This window comes from Thalia democratica, chromosome 7, assembly GCF_965202585.1.
Source record: "Thalia democratica chromosome 7, ktThaDemo2.hap1.1, whole genome shotgun sequence".
Classification (NCBI taxonomy): Eukaryota; Metazoa; Chordata; class Thaliacea; order Salpida; family Salpidae; genus Thalia; species Thalia democratica.
Window position 1 is genome coordinate 50432699 of NC_139171.1, and position 10214 is coordinate 50442912.

General features: G+C 26.4%; 1 protein-coding gene across 1 annotated transcript; it reads left to right on the plus strand.

The window, feature by feature from the left end:
• The first annotated feature begins 484 nt into the window (after positions 1-484).
• LOC145841541 (uncharacterized) lies at positions 485-9814 on the plus strand. The gene is made up of 10 exons (XM_082948898.1): positions 485-586; positions 694-904; positions 2345-2474; positions 4767-4935; positions 5151-5319; positions 6044-6141; positions 6633-6704; positions 8512-8667; positions 8946-9108; positions 9687-9814. Exons 1-10 carry the CDS (start codon positions 485-487, stop codon positions 9812-9814), a joined length of 1398 nt encoding a protein of 465 aa, XP_082805024.1.
• The last annotated feature ends 400 nt before the right edge of the window (positions 9815-10214 follow it).

A 10214-nucleotide genomic window follows, 5' to 3' on the forward strand; every position in this document is an offset into this window, starting at 1 on the left:
AATATATATAAATGAAGCAGGTTTTAATTAAGACTATTACTTTATTTAAACTTTACATAACATTTTTTTAGAGTTTAGAATTATTGGGAATAAGTATGCACTTAATCAAAAATAATTGTTTATGTTTTTATGCGTTTTTTTTGAATATATGTATTTTGATATTTATTTATACTATAAAGTAATAAGTAGTTTTCGACTTAGTTCATAATATATTATTAAAAACATACATTGAAGTCATGTATAAACAATTACGAAACTAAAATGATTTTCATATATTGTTTTTAGAAACAATCAACTAAGTGTGATTAAGTTAACAATGTATATTATTGTTGTATAAGGAGTTAATTACTAATAATACCTTTTTAGTCAAGTATAAAATTTTTCTTTGTATATTAAAAAACTTTTAAATTACGAAAGTTAAAACTATTACAAACACTCAAGGTTCAACAGGTTTAATTTTATTAGTTTTATTGTAACAACAAGAATGCCGTTGAAATCTCCTTTTGCAAACTATCACCTTCCAAAGAGCACAGCAGGTAGCTATTTCTTACATCATTTCAAAGAAAATGGTGACAGAATTGCAATTGTGAGTTTAACACAGCTTGAAAATAACGTTTTTTTCAAACTATTAGCATGAAAAAAATACGTAAACAGTTTATAGCTTTTGACAAAACTAGAAACAAACCATCATAGGTTGATTCGGATGACAATGGAAGGTATTACACTTACGACGACTTGTACCGGGGTAGTTTAGCGATTGCAAGCTACCTGAGGAAGTTGGGAGTAAAGAAGGGAGATGTGGTGGGAGTTTGCTGCCTCAACTTCATTGAAATTCCAGCACTCATGATCGCCACTGCTCTCAATGGAGCTATTTATTCTCCCTTCAACCCATCCTACACTGAAGGTGAACTTATAGTTTAAAATCTTTCATATTGTTGAAGTTAATTTTACTCATAAAAACGGGCGCTTAGTTTTAAAGATTTTCAAACTTAGCTTGACCAATAAATAGTACTTTTATCTTTATAACCAAAATTTTAACTCTTTATTTTAAGAATGGAGCTAATTTTAATTGAGTAAGTTTTCTGCATAAAATTTTTTACATTTGTCAAATAATAAAATAGTTATAAAACAATTATTTTTTTTTTTTTGAATTTGCCATAATGCAAAAAAAAAAAAAGTTTGTAGATAATGCTTTTAAAATAAAGCAATGAATATAAAATTTGACCCGCAAAATGAAATTTATAAATTAAAAAACAGTTAAAAAAATATCTTTATTTAGTAGTTGATCTTGTGCAAAGTGAAATAGTTTTTTGTTGTTATCAAAATATATTATTTTATAAGGACTTAAGTAATAAAACAATTATTGCTATTTTAAAACTTGAATACGGTAAAACCTACCTCTTGTAATAAATATTAAGATTATTTGTTTAAATAAAGATTTAAATATGTGTCACTTGATTTTAAATTGGGGTAAAAATGAAGTATATTTTTTCAAATTACTTTTAAACGTAGTTCTTTAATTTCAGCGGAGTATGTTAAGCTTTTCGGAATTGCTAATCCAAAGGTTGTTGTCACTTTTGAGCAATGTGTGCCAAAAGTAAACAAAGTTTTACAAAAAGTTACTTCAATCGAGGTATGTTACGAAATACTATTAGTTTATCTTAATTTAAAAATATTCAAAACACTACTCAAATTTTAGTAAAAGGTAATTTAGTTGAAAATAACTAAAAGTAATGTTTTTGATCTGCTGCGGAAACACTAAATAATTTTTTTCGTTTAAATTTTTACTTCACTTTACATTCATAAGTTCATTTATATAACACTATTTATAATAAACTTTTCAAAGGAATTTTATCATAAGGAAAATAAACTAATTAGTTTAAAACTAGAAACTAAAAGACGTATTGTAATACTAAAATAACATTTTAGAAAATCATTTTAATTGATGAAGTAAGAAATATTATGAAAAGAAGCAATGTAATAGGTGAAAATACAACAATTTGTAAAGTATTTAATTACTATAATTTGTTTAAGAAGTTAATAAAAAAATATAAGTTCTTTCAATTTTTAGTTTTTTAGTATACTTTTACTAAACACTTGTAAAAAACACCAGCTGATTTAAATTGTTTTATTTTAAACCTTTTAACTAAGACGTTACATTAAAAAATTTTTGTTAAAGACTTTCAAGGTAAAAGTTAAAGCTTTGATAATTTTAAACTCATATTTAAAACTTCAAACCTAAAAAAAAATCTTTCAATTAATGATCAATCTTAAAAAAAGGTTTTATAAATATTTTGTATGCAATCGGTATTACAAACTGATTTCAATTTATACTTTTAACCAGACTTTAAAGAACCTGACATCGATCCGTCAAAAGATGTTTTTCTCATGCCATTTTCCAGCGGAACAACCGGTCTTCCTAAAGGTGTCATGCTATCTCATCAGGGAGTAGTAAACACTGATGTTGTTATTAGGTTTTGTACTTAAGTTTTTATTTTTACTTTTTATATTTTAAATGTTTATGTCTAAAATTATTTGATAAGTACAGTAACCTCTCGCGAACCTAGGCACACTACGTCCATAGCAAAAGTGCATAATCAAACAAAACATAAAACTAAACTAAAGGTAGGTAATTTACCTACTATATTAGATGTTTCTGAAATTGCATTTGATGTTAAAAAGTTTGGGAAACTTTCCACCTTTAACAAGTTGGTAACTTAACTAATTTTCATTCAAGTTGTACAATGTGTATATGTATACAGTTTGGTGCTGAAGTGGCTTTCTTCAATTGCAATGACAATGACTAAATAGAAGAAAAGTTTTTAACAAAGATACTGGTATACTCAAGATGGTATGAAGGTGTTTTCTACAGGTGATGGCAAAAAAACTTGAGCGCTCCTGGCCGTTTTTTTTAGGTCCAAAAAACGTAGTGTGAAAATATTGTTTCTTCCCGATAATGTCACTAGTTGGAAGCAGCCATGGTATAATTGCTGCTCTTAAAAAGCAACACAAATACATATTTCTGAAAAGATGATAGATTTTTATCAACTTGATGATGTTTAAAATAAACTGAAACAACAAAATAGGTCACTTTTAAAAGGGCGAAAATGGAGTATATTTTGGGTTGCCTGCTACTCTTCTTAATGCTGCTAAAAAAAAAACTATGATGCATGAAAGCTCCTATCGGAGAAAAACGGAAGAATTGCTTTTATCTAAGCTTGTTTAAAGATGAACTTAGTGTCAGAAGTAGATGAACCACTTTCATTTGATGGGTTGATATAAGTAATGAATCTAAATCTAAACCTAATTTCAACTGTTGTCTAACAATTGCTATGGTACACTGAGGCACGATTAAGTGTTTATTTATCGGTAAGCAAACATAATTTTACAAAGTCTAAAGATATAGAGAGATAAGTTATTTTTCTAATTCTTATACAGTAAAAATGAAAAATATTGTTAGTTCAATACATACAACAAATTTAATTTTTACAACATTTACATTTTTCAACTTAAATGCTTTTTATATAATTCTAAAACGCGTAACTAAACAACAGCTCTTAATCAAACTAGTGTGTACCAGTGGCGTAGCGTGGTATTATGGTCAGGGGGTGCGCAAATTTTTTTCTCAAAAAACCCTCTAAATTAAAACTTTTGTAATTAGCTATAAAAAAACTTTTTATAAGTAATATAATTGAAATAAATTTATTAAGTAAAATAAGTTCGTTAACTGTTTTAAAAAACATTTATATAAAACAAAATTAAACAATTAAATAAAAGTATAAACTTCATTAGAATTACTGATACTTGCAAAAATTTAAACTTACTAAATAAAAATTGTTTTTATTACTTATAGTAAACTTAATATCTTTAAAAATTAATATATTCAATAAAACGAAAGTATCTGTTTTATTTTCGAAAAAAATATCAATCCCTTTAATATACAATACAACAGTGATAACAACACCTTATTGCACATAATTTTAATAAAGTTACACAGAAGTTAAAATAGACCAACTTTATAACTGTTATTACAGTTTATTACAACTTTGTAAAATAGTTAAAAGTATACTTTTAAAATTTAATTCATTTGATTGTATTTTTTTAAAATAAAAATCACAAACAAAGTTTATTTCTCATAGGCCGACACGCTTATCTTGTATGTTTACAAAAATAAAGTTCAGAAAACTAGCAGTAGTCTTAATAATGTAGCATAAAAAAAAATTGTAAAATTGTTTAATTTTTCTTTAAGCGTGACGTATTTTTGTAAACTTTTTGTTGAAAAATAATCTGCCATAAGGTTATACTACAGCGGTGCGCTATATTAATTGCGTACTTTTTGAGTCTAAATTCTTATGAAGTTAATGAAGTTATAGAATTTTTCCTTATGGAGTTTTTCATCAACATCGGTGCGCATTTGCAATTACGCACCGAATCAGTATATTGAGTAATAACATGTACTTTCCTAACTTGTCACTAATTGGTAATTCAAAATTTCGTTCAACTTTTTGTATACTAGATAAACATAGTTAAAAAAAGGCAAATTAAGCAGAAAAAATAAACTATAAAAGATAAAGATATTACATTCTTTTTTTTTAACATTTTTCTTTTTTTGGGTGGCACGCATGCGCCAGTGTCCCTCCCCACGCTACGCCCCTGGTGTGTACATTTGCGAGAGGTTATTATAACTTAGATAAAACTTTAACAAATATTTTAAAAATCATTAATTAGGTAATTTCACTATTTAAATCATAATCATTTTTATCTAGGGGAAGTTTTGGTGTAACAAGAGGGACTATATCCTTACTAAATGTCCCAAACTTTCATATTTACGGATTGCTGAAGTATTTAGCTGGATTGTCAGCAGGATCTAAAATTATTTCATGTCAAAAATTTACCACACTGGACAGCATGCTAACTACAGTTCAAAACTATAAGGTTCTTGATTGGGTTTTTATAAAAATCAAAATGTTATTTGCTCTTTAAATTTGTTTTCCTCAGATTTAAATTGACCTAGGCTGTAAAGCATACGTTTTTGGACATTCTTTCAAAGTTTATTAAAGTTCACAAACTACTAAGTAGGAAAAAAAAACTTAAAAGTTTAGAAAAAAATTAGAAATTTAAATTTCAAACTTTTACCATTTCATTTGTAGATAACTGACCTGTCTACTGTGCCACCGCTTGCATTGGGAATGGCAAACTTAAAAGATTTGGAAAAGTACGATCTATCATCAGTAGTCAGTATCACTTGTGGGGCGGCACCTTTAGCAGAAAGTGTTGTTCATACAATCAAAAAGAGGACCGGAATAAGAATTTACCAAGGTAAGTTTTTCTAAATAACAAACATATTATCAGAATATTATAACCAAACATATATATTCTAAAGAACCACACATCAATATTTATAACGGAGTAGCTCTAAAATAGCAATTAAGTATTATATAATCTAACAAAATATTTATGAGTGAAATACTACACTGATAAATCTGACGATTTAAAAACTGTCGTAGCTTTGATGCATTGCTGAGTATTAAAATCATAATTTACCTTTTTCAGGACCTTTTAATAAAATTCTATTAGAATGTGTGCAATGTGTTATTAGTAATAATAACGATGAGACGATTTAATACTAAAAGTTTATCACTTTACACATTGCTTCATGCACAAGGCAATGATCACAGTAAAAAAACTCGGTATACTGACAATTCCCATCCGCGATCATTTCCCAACCGATCAAATCCCACCCGCGCACAGTTCCCACTCAAAACTTTTTTTTTGTTTTCTTTATTTATTCCTTTATTTTTTAGTACTTTTGTTTTATTTTCAATTATTTTCAATTATTTTATTTTACTATCTCTACTACTCCTAACCCTTATCCTTGGTCGATAAGTGGTTCTCGGACTTGACCGCGTGGAATTTGATCGGGTGGAATTTAATCGTGGTTGGAAAAGGATCGCGGGTTGGAAATGAGCGGTTACCAAAAAACTTGTTGTGTTAATTAGCAAGTTTAAGTTGTTGTAAGCTTTGCAAATTTAAATATGTGCAGGATGGGGATTGACGGAGTTTGTGCCGATAACATGGGCCAGAGACGCGTGTGTGCCAGTTTCGTCCGTGGGAAATGTCACACCAAATACCCTACTTAAGGTTTTAATTTATAATAAACATTAACAATTACCTAAAGTCTGTCGTCTCTAAAACTACAACTTTTTTAACGAGACGCTAACAACAAAGTTGATTACTAAAAATTTGTTTTTTAAATTATATTTATGTATTTCAGTTTAGTTTACAAACCGTTCTTTACTAAAATTTCTTTGTTTCTAAATAAACCAAACTTTAATTTTCTAATCTTGTAAAATGAACTTTTATAGAAAAAAATTATCTGATTTAAAAAAATTTTAATACCTTTTTAAAATTGTTAATATTTTTTATAACTTTTTTTCTACTTTTAGGTTCAGCATGACCATTATTAACTGTTTTTAGTATATTTTTTATTAAACATTTATTGTATTTAATTTAAGTCGTTTTTTATACTAGAAATTACTCTATTTTAATTTACACCTATATAAAATAGATAAATTAGCCTATATGTAATAGATAAGAAAATGCAGTTTATCAACAAACAAAAAAAAAATTAGGTTATAGATCCAGAAACTCAAAAAGAACTTGGACCGAATCAGAAAGGAGAACTTTGTGCAAAAGGACCACAAGTGAGTTTATTACTTTATTGAATAACTATAATAATATTTTTAAATATATTTTGATTATTAATTATTAAATAAGCTCCAACTGAAGTTTTGATACTACTAACTGAAGAAATATTAAAAAACGAGTTGTGATTGTTTAAACTTTATCAGGTGTTTTAAAACTAAGCAAATTTAAGAAATTAGTTAATTATAAACGAACAGTGTTTACAAAATTTATCAAAAAATAAGTTATAATAAGACATTTGAGTAGGTAAATTATGAAAAAAACATTAGTAAAAAGGTTAGCAGATTGTAGCGGTTGTGATTTTCTAAACTTGATCAGGTGTTTTAAAACTAAACAAAATTAAGAAATTAGTTCATTATAAACGAACAGTGTGTACAAAATTTATCAAAAAATTAGTTATAATAAGACATTTAAGTATGTAAATTATAAAAAAAAAACATTAGTAAAAAGGTTAGCAGTTTGTAGCGGTTATAAAAGTCTTTTAAATACTTTTTTTGTTTTAAACTTAGATATAATGTTTGAGAATTCCAGCAGGAATGAATACTTATTTTTTCTAGTTAATATCATTACATTTGTACACAATCATTGTTTTATTTTTTTTAAATTTTGCTAAATATACTTGCAATTATGACTATTGTTTTATCTAACTCAAGTATCTAAGTTTTACTTATATTTCATTGACGGAGTGATAACCACAGAAACGATAAAATTAGTATCAAAATAGACAATTTTATATTTCATTTGATCATAAGTACTATTTTATAAAAACAAACCAGTTTTAAAAATAGTTTTAACAGTGTAATATTTATTTTTTCACTTGCTAGATTTAACTTTATTAATTTGAGTCAATTTGTTACAGATAAATGTATTAATTTTAGTTGATTTACTAAAGCACATTTAAAAAAATTTAGCAACATAAGTTTTTAGGTAGTATATTTACTACTTGAACAAACAATACATTGTGTATCATAAAGACAATATTTATACAGAACCGTAAAATACTACTCTTCAAAATGCCACAGTAGAAAGCTATATATATTTTTTTATGTACTATTAAACACCCGAAAACTTATAATTAATAAAATTAATTTTTATAAATAACTAGTTTTTTTGAGTTTCAAGATAATGATAGTTTAAAAATATTTTTCCGGCTATAGGAAAGTAACCATTTTTACTGTAATAGATACACAGATCATGAATACAAAAATTGAACACAATTAATTCATTTACTTTCGTCTAATTAATATCAGCGTTTTATATAAAAGAATGTTTGATGCTTTGTAGAAATCTAAGAAAGGTGTATAAATTTTTGATTTATTATGTTCAAGTGCACGTGTTAGGAAAGAATGTTACAATTCTGAAAACTTAGTCTGTTTTGAGTTGTTACAAAAACTTTTACTAAATTGTTTTGACAACAAAGTTATTCAATGTTTTCGTAGTGTGATTAACAAATCCATCTGGATTACGTTTATTGTTATTATAACAAATTGCTTACTATTTAGTATTTTTTAATTTTTTTTTGCAAACATTGTTTCGCTAAAATAGCTCATTAGTGCTTAAACTAAATTCTAAAAAAATTATATATTAGAAAGTCGTAGAAAATGGAGTCATTCTATTTTTATAAGTATATGTCTTTGATTATTGTTTTGTCAAAACAACAAAACTTTTTACTTTTGATTTATAAAATTTGTTTTGCACAAGTTTTGTTCAAAATTAAACTTAGTTAGCATCAGTAATTTTTAATATCTTTATAATCTAGCGTATTAAAAAAAGTAACATTTTTCAATTTAAAACTTTTGCTACCAGATTATGTTGGGTTATTACAACAGACCGAAAGCAACATCTGAATGTATTGATTCGTATGGATGGTTTCACACTGGTGATATTGGCTACTACGACGAAAACGAGTGTGTTTATATTGTGGACAGACTGAAAGAACTCATCAAGTACAAAGGATTTCAGGTTGATGAGAAAATATTTTCATAGTTTAGTACCTAATTTTGAATGAAAAATAGTTTTTAAAACTAAAATCTTAAATTTCCCAATTTACTTTTTTTCTGAGAAGGTTTAGATTTTTAATTAATATGTAACAAAAACTTAAATACTATCTGTTTATTTTATACTCTTATAGTAGATAATCATTTCAAACAATAAACGAATTGATAGTCTCTATTCAAACAAGCAAGATTAAACTGATTAGAATAAGTAACACTCTTTAAAAAAAGTATTTTCATTAACAGGTAGCTCCAGCAGAGTTGGAAGAAGTTCTTCTCGAGCACCCTCAAGTGGTAGACGCCGCCGTAATCGGAGTAAAAGACAAGGAAGCTGGGGAGTTACCTAAAGCGTTCGTTGTTCGGAAACACAATCAGGTCACTGCAGAGGAGATTCATCAGTTTGTTCAAGGTTAGTTGAATAAACTTTTGCTTTAAAGTTAGATCGTCAACTAGTATTTCTTTTTATTTTTAAATTTTAACAAATTACAACGACTACAGAAAATGCTGCTTTACTTTTTGTTAGTATAATATTATAAAAACCATACTAAGTTGAGTTATTGTAACAAAGCTAGCTTCGAAGTTTAAAAAATATAACGTTTTTATATTGTTCAGTGGATCAAAGTTTGCCCTTTTAACGTAAAATTTAGCTCAATATATATATTTTTTTTAAATAGTGCTTTCTTTAAATTTTTCAAAGCTGTAACTAGTAAAATATTGACTGAAAATATTCTGTGCAGTTGTTTTGTCATTTTTTTTTTCATAACATAACCATAGAGCTTATAATAATAAATAAGACATACTACACATTTATACTGAAAATAATTTTAAGAATCCTCAAAATTTTAGTACACAGTATAGAAAAAGTTATATGAACAAAACTCTCCTCAAGTGTTCATTTTAAGAAACACTAAATTAAAGTACTTTTTTAAGTAAACAGGTTCTTTAAACTTTCGAAATTTCGCTTTGTTTAACTACTTTAATTTTTAGCCCGTGTTAGCAAGTACAAGTATTTGAAAGGAGGAATTCAGTTTTGCGATTCAATTCCAAAGAGTCCGAGTGGAAAAATTTTACGTCGATTGTTGCGAGACCAAACTAGTACCAAGTCAAAGCTTTAGAATTAATCAATATTTCTTTTGCTATATATCAAAAACATTTAGTTTTACTTAATTGCCTCCTGTCACTAAACTCCGTGTTTAAATAAATGTTAAGTTATTATTATTTTTGTTTTAATAACTTTTTAACTTTTTTAAACTTAAATACTTTTACAATACAATTTTAAACAATGCAAATTTTTTTTTTCTTTGAATAGTTTATATCAGTTTGATTTGGTTTTATCAATAAACAGTTCATTCACTCATGATTAAATAAAATTAGTACTAATTTCTGCTTACTAAAAGCTATCAAAGTTTTAAGTTCTAGAAAAAGAAAAGTATATAACTTGTAATTTAAAATACATCAGCAATAAAGTTCTTATTGACGAAAATTTTTTATATGAAAAAGTATTAAAATTTATTT